Below are 13,370 nucleotides of genomic sequence, written 5' to 3' on the forward strand. Positions count from 1 at the left end.
GAGCGCAGGACTGCGCTAAAGCCTGTGGATTTAAATGTTCCTCCACAAACACACGTAGCCTAAACTTGGTGAGTAAAGGGTTTTTCAATTATAAATAAATATTAATTAAACCATATAATCATAATGTAGACAGAGTATACAGGCTAATGGTGGCATTATTCTTTTATTATTCAGCTTCACCGCCGCCTTAATGCCAGATTGTGAAGAGAAGTTGAGAAACAAACCTTGCAGAGCCTTTATCTTAATTTCGTTATTGCCAAAATACCCGTCATCATTTAGAGTTTATTTTAATTTGATTTGTTAAGAAAGATTTTTTTCATTTGTGTGTTGGCCAATTTAAAGGCTAAGTGCATCTACCTAGACCTATAGAGTGCTGAGATGTTACGATGTTACAGAGGACTTACTTTAGCTATTTCTTTGTTCCAACTTTCAAGTGGCCTATAGTCTACGTTTGTTACGAATAAATGATGTTAAAACATATAAATGACTCATTCTTTAAAAAATGCAATAGAGCTGTGTGCATAAGCACATTTGAATAATGTCGGGCTGTAAATGGGTTCGGGCTTTATAAAGCTGTCAATCAAAATGTACCTGTCGGACTCGGGACCTATCGGGTATAATTCTTATGGCCTGATTACAGCTCTCTGCATTCCCGCGGGAGCCGGCCAGATTTCTTATGGTGTGGGAGTAAATTTCTGAATAAATCGCGGGAGAGATGTGTGTGTGTGTGTGTGTGTGTGTGTGAGAGAGAGAGAGAGAGAGGTGCTGTTCTCTCTCTCTCTCTCTCTCTCTCTCTCTCTCTCTCTCTCTCTCTCTCTCTCTCTCTCTCTCTCTCTCTCTCTCTCTCTCTCTCTCTCTCTCTCTCTCTCTCTCTCTCTCTCTCTCTCTCTCTCTCTCTCTCTCTCTCTCTCTCTCTCTCTCTCTCTCTCTCTCTCTCTCTCTCTCTCTCTCTCTCTCTCTCTCTCTCTCTCTCTCTCTCTCTCTCTCTCTCTCTCTCTCTCTCTCTCTCTCAGTTCAAGTTGCTTTATTGGCATGACATTAAATACAGTATTGCCAAAGCATTTCAAATATGAAACATATTAAAACCATTGAAAATAATAATTAATAGTAATACAAATAAGATATAATGACACAAAAAAAAAAAAAACAATACATTTGATAAATATAATAATAATAATAGTAAAAAGTTTAAATGATTTAAATAAGATACATGAGTTTACATTAACCGTTTCTTATGGTGTGTAGGGTATATACATATTTTGCAGCTAGTCTAAATGTCAATTCGTCCTCTCCGAGTATATGGTAAAGTTTTTCTGAGTCATTTAAATTAAAAAATGAACTGATCAATGTTTCAAATTGGGGGAAAAATATTTCTCTAGTGGTGCTGTATTTGGGGCAGAACAGAAGGAAGTGCGTCTCATCCTCTATTTGCTTTGTGTCACACTGTTGACATATTCTCTTTTCCTCAGGAGTCCAGGATTTTTTATGTCTGCCTTTTTCTATGTCTAGGTCATGATCACAGAGGCGATATTTAGAAAGAATGTGCTTTTCTTTTAATTGTTTTAATGATAAATAATTTGCCAACTGTGTGGTTCTATTTAGGGCCGAATAACATTTAAGTTTAGTCTGGAGGTTGAATTCAGTTTTCAGTTTTTCATCATAGTTAAATTTTAATGTTTTGTCAATTTGTTTGTGAAGGTTTTGTTTGGGGACGGGTTCGGTTTGTGTTTTTTCCAGTAGCTCAGATACCAGTGTGTTTAGAGGATGAGACACTGTAGGTTTTTCTCTCTCTCTCTCTCTCTCTCTCTCTCTCTCTCTCTCTCTCTCTCTCTCTCTCTCTCTCTCTCTCTCTCTCTCTCTCTGTATTCAGTTTCTGAATGGTTTAGGCTCAAGCCAACAGTTTGGTGACGCTGTCTGAGCCTTACGTCATAATTTTTTTATTACGCCGGTAATACCGGAAACCGGGGTAAAATATGAAGGCGGTTTGACGGTATCAAAATTTGGATACCGCCCAAGCCTAATTATGACTGACTAGTCATATTCCTCCATTGACTTCAATTGAAAAATGTTTGCAGATATCTCTAAATAAGTTTTGACTAGTCAAAAATCCAATTCAAGATATCTACAACTGTAATTCGAATATTAGTAAATTAATTAGAGATCTACAAATATATTTGTAAATATCTCTAAATATGACGAATTAAAGATATCTCCAAATGTATTATGACTAGTAAAAACTCAGTTAGAGATATCTCTAATTACAATTGTGAATAATCAAAACTCATTTAGAGATATCTGCAAATATTTTTCAATGGAAGTCAATGGAGGAATATGACTAGTCATATATTTGCAGATATCTCCAATCTGATTTCGTACTAGTACAATTGCAGATATCTCTAATTGTCATTCTGAGTAGTGGAATTATAATTATGACTAGTCAAAATATAATTAGAGATATCTCTAAATATATTTATGGAGTCAGAACAAAGATTTAAATGCTAAAAAGGCTTGCCATAGAGAGCGCTTGTCACTGAACAGAGCAGCAGCGATGACGTAAGCGTGCCGAGGCCCGATATGGTGTGAGCACGGGCCGTCGGGGGAGACGGGAGGGGGGACAAGCGTGCTTTGGCCCGGTTCGAGGCAACTTTACCTAGTGTGAGTACGGCCTCATATAGCCAGATGCTGTCTGCCGTGCAAGTGGCAGATATGTGTCAAATTTAACACCATTGCAAACGGCTTGCAATGAGTAAACTAACATCGCTACTGATAAAAAGACCGGTATTGCTATTAACATGATGTATGTATATAATAAGGCACAGTATATGTCAAAAGCAGTCAAAAGCAGTGCAACATCAGACAGCACCTGTGTGAACAGCATAGTTATATCGTTAACAGATTCATTCATGTCAAGCGGTGCGTGCAGGGCCAGTGAGCGGTCCGTGTATGCTTTGGTCACTCAGTTATGTTATAAAAATCTATTTTCTTGAGATAACGGGATTTCGTTGAGATATTTTCTTTATGCTGGCATATATGTATTTTTTGCTTGTTAGTTTGATTGCTGTTGATTTCAAATGCAATAAATGTTTGTATAAAACTTGTAGTAATGGTGCTTATAATTGGTGGGTGCGACTAAACTTGATGCGCCTAAATTATTAAAGTTAGGAGCACTGGTGCTGCCAAGCAAAGAGGTTAATTTCGAGCCCTGATATAGTACTCTTGTTAAAAATTATCAGAAGCTGCTATACTTTGAGCATCACCTTTGATTGAAATGACACAATCTAATCCGACTTACAGGAAATAAGTCTGTTCCCAAGCATGTAGCCATGACGACAACTGCTGAATGAGTTTTGAAGACTAAAACAATTATGGATCTTGTTAAATCGACTACAATCAAATCCAGTAGGAAAAGTAATCCACGTACAAAGAATGGTCTCCTGAAGATCAATATAGAAGTGATTGTTGCGTAATTTTCAAATATAATTTTCTTGTGTAAGCCCTGCATGTTCTCCTTGTGTTCGTGTGGGTTTCCTCCAGGTGCTTTGGTTTCCCCCATATATCCAAAAGCATGTGGTAAAGGGGAACTAGGTGTGCGCGGATGTTTCCCAGTGATGGGTTGCGGCTGGAAGGGCCTCCGCTGTGTAAAACATGTGCTGGATAAGTCGGCGGTTCATTTCACTGTGGCAACCCCAGATTAATAAGCCAAAAAGAAAATGGATGAATTGTGTACGTCCTAATTTTAATATATATATTTATATCGCATATATATATATGCGATTAATTTTAAATATTTAATGCTTAAAAAAAAAAAACAATGAACGCAGTTGCAGGTTTTTTTTCATTCCTGTTGTGTCAATGTGTGTTTAACATGCAAAGAAATATGAATAATACCAAGGAAGCACCTTTTGAAGGCAAGTTTCAGTATAAAACAAATAATGTCGCATCACCAGGCTCTCCAGTTTCATGCAATTTCGTATGTTTCATTTTTAACTTTTGACTTCTGTTTTCATAGAATTTGATACCATTTGGCGAATGGAAATAAAAACCTCTGCATTTTGTGACTCTGTGGTCCTTTAAGGTAATTAAAAATGCTGCTTACATGGTAGACTCTTAAGAGTATTATCTTAATCATATTAAAATCGGAGTAATGGTGTCTTATGTACATGTACTCAGAAAGTGTCAGATAAAGTCGCGAGTTGTCAAAGACTGCGCATTCCAATGCCTTTCTGCATGAGCCCTCCAATGTTTCATTATGTTTGACGCGTTTCCTCCTTAAACGCAACAGAAGCGTATGCTTCGTGTTGTTGTGTCAGAATCCTTGTGAAATACAGCCATACTGTAGAATGCTTAGTTTAGGCAAATTTGATAAACGCGATCATGCATGTTAAATCTGAAGGGAGTCGCTCCACCTGCCCTGCCATTGCGCGCGTGTGTGTGTGTGTGTGTGTGTGTGTGTGTGTGTGTGTGTGTGTGTGTGTGTGTGTGTGTCTGTGTGTCTGTGTGTCTGTGTGTCTGTGTGTCTGTGTGTCTGTGTGTCTGTGTGTCTGTGTGTCTGTCTGTCTGTCTGTCTGTCTGTCTGTCTGTCTGTCTGTGTGTCTGTGTGTCTGTGTGTCTGTCTGTCTGTCTGTCTGTCTGTCTGTCTGTCTGTCTGTCTGTCTGTCTGTCTGTCTGTCTGTCTGTCTGTCTGTCTGTCTGTCTGTCTGTCTGTCTGTCTGTGTCAGGCCCGTGCACAGACCCTTACAGGGGCAGGTGCTCAACGCGATCGTAAAGTATGGCACCTCGGCCAATAAGGGCAGAGGGGCAATGGCTCTAGCCAACGGGTGGCACCTCGGCCAATAAGGGCAGAGGGGCAATGGCTCTAGCAAATGGGGCACCCCCCTGTGCACGCCCCTGGTCTGTGTGTCTGTGTGCAATGCGCGTGTGCGTGCGTGCGTTTCTTAGCAACAAACCTGCATAAACGTTGTTGTCTGTAGCCACTAAATCAAAAAGTTACAAATTGCGCTACACTCGCAGCTCACATCATTCAAAAGATAAGGGCCACATGGTCCCACGATAATGTCAACAGACTGGACTGTCTTAACTGGATAAATGTAAAGAAGGACAAAGCAAAATTTTTCTACTTTATAATTAATGTTCTCAACTCACAGCAATACAACTTTACAATGAGTACAATTGTTTGTATTCAATACTTTAGTATTATTATTATAATTTACCAATTTCCATATTTGCAATGCCTGTATTTTGGCATTTTTTTCAGTCCACTTAGAATCCAACTTGGAAATCTTTTTTTTCTTTATTGGCATTGATTGTTTTGAAATTCAAATGGCATTAACATGCCTGTGTTTTAATTTCTGTAATAAATATGGCTTTTAAGCCAGGATCTTGATAGTTTATTGTGGGTTTGTTGTTTACATGAAGAAATCTGTTACAAGATAAACAAAAATTCTAATGAACAACTATATTTTGAATTTAAATAGTTTTTGTCTTGCGTTTACATTAATTTTTTTTACAACTGAATAGCCAAAGTTACAAGTTTAAGTCTTTTAAATGTTATTAATCGCGATTAATTTTCAAAAAAAAAAGTGTGAATAATCAGTTAATTTTTTTAAATTGATTGACAGCACTAATATATATATATATATATATATATATATATATATATATATATAGAGAGAGAGAGAGAGAGAGAGAGAGAGAGAGAGAGAGAGAGAGAGAGAGAGAGAGAGAGAGAGAGAGATTATGAGAAAGTGCTGTTGACACAAAAAATTAAAACAAATTCATAAAAAGAAAACATTTAGAGAAACAGCTCCAAATTATGATATCTTGTTATTAACGGCCACCTCTGTTTTTAAATTAAGACTTAAAAATTCTGTTAAATTATAGAAATAACGTTTAAATTTAGCTTATACCCAAATCAAGATTTCAAGTAGCTTTCCAAACACAGGTGTTATCATATCATGACACGGAGCAGGATTAACACACGCTAGCTGGTCAATGATAGGGTAAATGCTGCTATAGGTTGAGTTGCTAATCTAAAGGGAGCTTCACACTGAGATCCTGAATGAAGGATGGAGATTAAGACGTTACCATGTGATCCAGACACAGCCAGTTCAGCTGGCCTCCCCAGGTCATTCAGCAGGAAGATTTAGCTCCAATTGATGCAGGCTAAACACAGACTTTCTATATATGGCTGCTGTACAAAATGTCTGTTGAAGAAAGAGCTGAAAATAACAACCGTGGAAGAGCATGAATGCTGAAGTTTAAAACTAAACTGTACTAGCAAGTGAGTAAGACAAACAAACTGAGACAACTGTAAAAATCAGTGGAAAAATGTGGCTTTCATAACAGAGCATCAGATGCCATCATGTTCCGGATATAAAGCGTTCTAACAAAAGCGAAAGTGCGTGGATCAGATTTATCTGTTGCTTTTAGGAAACGACAGCTTTTACGCTGAACTACGTAAACGCACAAGTGGATTATGTGGAAAAATTCTGTATACCAATTACCAAGACAATAATATCAGTCCGGTTCATACTCCTACATAAAAAACAAAACAAAAAGTGATTCATGTTCCTTTCAAAAGGGTGGCTTCTGTTTACAGCACATGAACTAGAGCCCTGCCAGGTGAAAACTCAAAAAAATGCCATTAGACACCATGTACACACTTCCTTTAACAAACACGTGTCTCCCTGGATTTCCTGAACAGTATTTCACAAGACACGGTCACCACAGCAGTAGAGGAAACACCCTCTTAAAGCAATACAGGCTGTGAACAGATTCACATAATAAAGACAGCTATGCAAGTAAAGTCCACTAACAAAGACACATGGCTAAAACAGAAAACAAAATACTTAAGAGATGTTGAAATATATAAGAGAAAAGCACAATAACCATATTAGCATACACTCAATGCACTATGTATTGTTCATAAGCATGTACTGCAGTTCTCTTGAATGCTGCTTCAATGAACAAACTACAATACAGATTGATTCTGACTCGCTGTCAGTGCTTTTACTTCTTATATTTAAAGTTACTGTTCCTGTGCATCATTGTACCACAAACACTATAAAATACATTTGTAAAAAATACAATATGTAAAAATTGTTGGACGGTATGTTTTGTTGGACGTTTCAGATGAAAAAAAAAATATATATACACACCACAGGGTGCTGTCAACATAAGCACGAATTTGAAATGTGTTGATTAGGATGCTTTAGGGCCTACTCACACTATGCTATCTGAACCGTGCCCAGACCCATTTCCCGGATCGTTTGACAAGTGTGAGTGCTCTGAATTGGGCTCAGGCGCGGTTCACTTGGCCGGCACGAGTACTTTATGGTTATTTATGAGCGTTAAAAGTGGCTGATTGGTTCGGCGAAATATTTGACTGTGTGTCACTGCATCCCAAACAACTAATACAATATAACTAAAGAAATCTCCACTGTGCTGAGTGAAAGCGCTTACTGAACAGCGCTACAATGATGACGTAAGCACGCTCAGGCACGAATGTAATGTTAGTGAGGCCGTCGGGGAAGACAAGAGGGGGGACAAGCGTGCTTCAACCCGGTTTAAGGCACCTATACATGAAGTGCGAGTACGCCCGTATGTCACATTTTAGATAAACGTCCTTGTAAACAACCATGTGAAGGTGGTGCTCCTCGTACAGAGCAACATTTAAACTACTGTGCTAAACTCTTGCCTACACCCAACCAATGCGAGGCAGACTTATTCCATTACAAATCACAAACACTGACTGTTAAGTTGTTTTGTAATGTTTGTTGGGTGTTGTAGAATGAACTGCACAAAAATTATACTTTATTTGATGATTTGTCCCTGTAAACATCTTAGTTTAATATATTAGTGTAAAAATAAACAAAATTTGTGGGTGTTATACTGACCTGTACTGTTAAGTTTTTACCTAGAAGCTGCAGTCAAATGCATGTTGAAGTACGTTTGAGGTTTTAAAAAAAATGTAGACTGATGAAGATATTTCTAATGAGCCTGTGTTTAAATAAACTTATTTAAAATCTGACACTATAACACAAGTAAAAAAAATAATAGTTATTTTCAATAGTTATTGAACTTTGTTAATGCCTTTAGTCTATATGTTTACCCCTGGTATTTTTCCTTTTGTAAGCAACAGTATGATTCTTGAGTTCTAGTGTTTAATAAGATGTTGCTGAACCCAAAATAGTTGATTGACCAAACAAAATGGTCACAAAAACAAAATATATTTGCCATAAAGCAGCATTTATCATTAAGAGTGCTTTTTAATTGGTTTAAATTAATTGGATAGTTAATTGGATTGCATTATTGGATGGCAGAACAAACTTATGTATTTGAAAGTTAATTTAAATAATTATAATTTAAAGCACAGTTTATATTCATTATAACCAATAAATTGCCAGCTCAAATGCAAGTCGTGTGAGAATTAAAAAGTAACTAGTCATTAGATAAGTGGCTGCAGTACGGATCACTTCATTGTGGGGGCTTATGATGAATGCATGCATAAACACTGCGGTCACTTTAATGAGGCCCTGACCTCTGCACACAAAGAATTCATCAACTACATTACCAAATGAGAAACAGTGATTAAACACTGATACCAGAGGCGGACTAAAAACATTTGTTTCAACAGCTAAAACTTTGATTTTTAATGTCACAAACATTTTTCCTGGAAAATTTAATGTACTGTGTTAAGACACACTAGCCTTAGGAGTACTACAACAACATCACTTTCCATTTTGAGACATGCCTGGCCTTCAACACACAAACACACACAACTCTTATTAGCTCAGTTTGGTGTGTTTTGCAAGCCACCTGATTGCACAGCACTTCCAGCTCAGGCATAAAGCATTCATTGTCCTCCAACTACACAGAAAGAAACAAGCCCAAGACATTGATTAAGGTCAAGAACAAGACCGTGGGGAATTTGTAAACAACATAAACACAGAGACCTCAGACGTCAGACTGGTTTGCTCTAACAGAACTTCATCACAACTTTTCTCTGCTTCATTGTTGATCATCCAGGCAGCTAAAACAGGCCTAATAACATGTGGCAGAATTAGAGACCATCCAGATATCAAAAATCAGAGCAGTCAGAAAGTCAGAATCCCAATCCTATATAAAAGACACAATAATAGACACAACTATTCATAATGTTCTAATATAAACACTACCTTTACACACAGATAAATACATGCATGTTTGACTCGATGACAAAAATTTAATTATGTATTAAACAATAAATAGAAATGGCTTTAAATTGAAGGTTTTCTGTCTTCCCACATTACAACGCATCCCGATTCATTTATTTTTAATTGATCAATACACCTACTGAATATTCATCATTTGGACCGTCATCGAATGACATCTGCTAAAATGTAATTTAGCGTAACAAGTTTTTTTACGAGACCATTACCTGTTCCATCATATTTAGAACAAGAATCATTTGATAACAATTCACATTTAATCATCATTCAAAATCCATATACTTTGCCATTATCCTTTAAACTGTAACGTTTTGTCAGTTTTTCAGCAAGAAACTATTATTAATTTAAAAATGAATTTAACATGACCACTTATTAACCTTAAGAACGTTACCTGCATTTAATAGTCATTCTACATGTATTATTTAAATTTTGCAAACATTCGTTGATAAAAAGAAAGATAGAATGCCTGATCTTTCATGTATGTTGCTTATGATGCTCTAGCACAGCAGCAGCACTTGACAAAGTAATATAGTTGATTCCCAGCTAAAGCAAGAGCTAATAAATTAAAGATGTCACTTAGGATAAACATGTTCACCAAATGAACAAATATCAAATATATTAATTTACATGAAATAATAAATGTAGTAAATACATAATGACATGAGTATTTCGAAACTATTTTAAAATATATATTTTAAAACTTTTTCTATGCTAATGCTTTTTTTTTTGACAATTTCGAAAATACTCATGCAATGAAAAATGCCCGCAGTCAGTCTGTTACCCTAGTGATCAAAATCAGACCACATTGGTAGACACTGAAGTAAGCCTGTCCCAATTACTAATCATCCAAATACAGTTATTTGATCTAATCACAATTATTTTCAGTTCACCATGACAAAAGTGCAGCTTAAAGTCATCACATTTTGCTAATTAAAAGAAATGTAAACATTTTGGCCATTGAAGAATGCAAATGAGTAATTCCATTGTTATTAATGTGACATTTGCAGTAAAAGTTCAAAACATAACTCTAATAGAAATTATGTTAACATTATATTAAAACATCCGTTTATAATATCCAAAACAAACAACCACAGAATTATAAGATCAGAACAATATGAATCTGTAAAAAATTTTTATATTTTAAATAAGGAAAATAAACGCGTTGTGGATGTAACCAAAAAAAGTCTGAGTTTACAGTATACAAAACACGTAGAATTTTTAATTAAACTGCACAATTCAAAAGAAATACTGCTAATCAAAATAATAAGAGTTGGCTTACTATAGATCCAAAAATGTTCATTTTTATTTTTTATATTTATGAGGAAAAGGCTTGGTTATGGATGTGACAGATGTGGAAAATCAAATATAATTGTTTGAAAACATTAAGAGGACTTTGAGCATTTTTACAGTACTGTAAAATACAAGCCTAAGCAAAAAATGTAAAAAGGGTTTCACTGTTTTGGTAAAATCTTTATTTTTTATGGGAAAATTGACATTTGCATGGAATTACTGTTATTTAGCATGTATGGCCTTTTAATTAGGTTTCCAAGTAAAACAACAAATATTAGCAAAGGTATTTGGCTTACAAGTCAGTGAGATCAGCAAAAAAAAAAAAAAAAAAAAAAAAAAACACTTTAAATCATTTACAATCATAATTGTTTGTTTTAAATATTACAGTTTATGTATTTTTATTGGGTTTTCATGGATCCAGTGTACATATAACGTCGACCACAAAGTTTAAGAAAAAGAGAATTATATAAATATGATTAAAATATGGGCGACGCAGTGGTGCAATAGGTCATGCTGTCGCCTCACAGCAAGAAGGTCGCTGGTTTGAGCCTCAGCTGGGTCAGTTGGCGTTTCTGTGTGGAGTTTGCATCTTCTCCCTGCGTTCGCATGGGTTTTCTCCGGGTGCTCCGGTTTCCCCCACAGTCCAAAGACATGCGCTACAGGTGAATTGGGTAGGCTAAATTGTCCGTAGTGTATGAGTGTGAGTGAGTGTGTGTGTGTGGATGTTTTCCAGAGATGGGTTGCAGCTGGAAGGGCATCCGCTGCGTAAAAACGTGCTGGATAAGTTGGCGGTTTATTCCGCTGTGGCAACCCCGGATTAATAAAGGGACTAATCCGAAAATAAAATAAATGAATGATTAAAATATTTTGTACAGCATTAAATATGGGCCAACTGAACAATCTTTTCAAACAAATATAGACAGAAATCATGTACTAGGCTTACACTTTATGTGACATCAGAAAAACATAATTAAATCCTTCATCCTAATTATTCATTCATATAACATTTTACTCAGGTTTGATGAGGAAGTGAAAATTTAAAGCAGACCAAAATTAAAGCCGAACAAACAGGTTTATTCAACGCATTAACGAAAAGCAAACGGGCCAACTTAAACAAATGATAAGATGAGCAAAGCAAAACAATTACAACGTTAATCAAAACTATCTGTCTGAGGATTCAAAACAAAGCAAAAAACAGAGAATTCACGATCCTCTCTTGAGGCCTGTGCTGAAGATAAGCTGCTTCCATGCAGGATTTACATCAAATGCTGATCCAATATTTCACCACTACCCAAAATGATCAAAACAGACGCCACTTCATTTTTGTGATGGGTCACTATATTCACTCCCAACTCATTTCTTTACCTAAAACCTCAAATAGTGACTAATATGTGGAAGTGGTTGCTAAACCAATATTTTTCACCTCTAGACCAAGTTTCCATAGATCTGAAATTAAGTCACACCACTTCCAGCTAAGTTTGAACATCAGAGCCTAGTTAGTACATTTTCACTATTACTACAAAACACACTCTCGAAGAAGTTTGAGACAATCTTCATACTAAATCACCCTTTGAACTCAGACTGTATGACATAAGACTGGCATTTGGCAACATGGGCAAATCCTTATTTTCAACTAAACACTCTCGATTCTACGTAAGTGTACTTGTTCAAACATGTTAGTCATTACAGGAAACAAACCAATTAAATATACATTTAAAAAAGACGTTTCACAATGTCAATACAAACTAAAATACTACGAAAATTTCATTTGTGATCCATAACTTAGTCAAATTAGGCGTGCAATCTGTTGCTAAATAAACCTCCCTAAGCCTTCAACAATAACGTTAGCTGGAAAACACCTTATCGATGTTATAATGGAGATCAAAGGTTCGTGTCGTTTTACCTCAGCGATGAAGCTGGGTATTTGTTTCTTTTTCCACAGACTTCCTGGTTACAGAGGTGTGAATTTAAACTTAACAGAAACAAATGGACAATGCGATAGCTGGCTACATGCCTACGGAAGGTCCATCTAATGTCGGACTCACCACAGGCCCTTTAAAGCGATTTTACTTCCCTACACGCCAGCTAGCGGGCGTACAACCCAAAATATGCGGTTATTAGTTGTATTGGGACAACCGTGGGACTCGTCTTTAAGAAATAAAGCTGTAAAATGTGGGCTTTCTCGTTCGCCAGCGAGAGTAAATCTGAAAGCGAACACACGACCGTTAGCCAAGCCGTCAAACTAGCCTTTTATAGCAACGAGAACAACAGCGACTCACCTTTCAAGTCATCCGCGTAAAAGCATTTCATTACAGGCAACAAATAAAGGTGAAAAACTCCGAGTGTGGTGTTGGAAGGCGGCTACTTTTGGGAGTTGTTTTGTCGGGCTGAAGTCGGGCCGTCCTGTGTGTCCCGTCCTCCGCTCGCTCTTTCGCTCGTACTGACTCACTGGCATCCGTCTCGCTCGCTTCTCACATATCAGTTCAAACTCTACTCTCGCGAGAGTCGGCGCGCGCATTCCTCAAAGCTAGAATAATTAAAGAGAACAGACGGAAGGCAGATTTTCCTGTGATGGTTTCAAAACCTAGTTTTACCATACTTTTACATGAAACAGTTTCTGTACATTTATTTTTCACACATAAATAGCTATTCTTCGATAAACCGCTTATATCAGAGATTTATATATTTAAAAATGATAATTTAATTCAAATATAGCCTAATTTCAGTTGAACTATGGCAGACATGTAACGTACATCGTGTTTATAAGCACACGTTTATAAAAAATGGCATTTTTCTTTCTCTTTATGCAATTTTCGGTTTATTTATTCATTTATTTCATTAATAAATATTTTATTTTATAAGGATCAAGGT

The 13,370-nt window shown here is 36.5% G+C and overlaps 1 protein-coding gene across 2 annotated transcripts in view; it reads right to left on the reverse strand.

The window, feature by feature from the left end:
- The window catches only part of rnf19a (ring finger protein 19A, RBR E3 ubiquitin protein ligase), a 48,733-nt gene extending 35,749 nt beyond the window's left edge, over positions 1–12,984 (reverse strand). The window contains exons 1-2 of one of the 2 annotated variants that reach the window (XM_088651381.1): positions 12,779–12,949; positions 6,085–6,203 (exon numbers count right to left, since the gene is read on the reverse strand). Coding sequence is in view for 1 of the 2 variants with exons in the window: in NM_001326695.1 (NP_001313624.1) it covers positions 12,779–12,809 (31 nt within the window). In the remaining variant the exon portion in view is untranslated. Of the gene's footprint in view, positions 1–6,084; positions 6,204–12,778 lie in introns of both variants that reach the window. The other variant, NM_001326695.1, reaches the window with a different exon arrangement.
- Positions 12,985–13,370: the final 386 nt, after the last annotated feature.

Source organism: Danio rerio, chromosome 19 (genome assembly GCF_052040795.2).
Source record: "Danio rerio strain M-AB ecotype USA chromosome 19, GRCz13ab, whole genome shotgun sequence".
NCBI classification, from domain to species: Eukaryota; Metazoa; Chordata; class Actinopteri; order Cypriniformes; family Danionidae; genus Danio; species Danio rerio.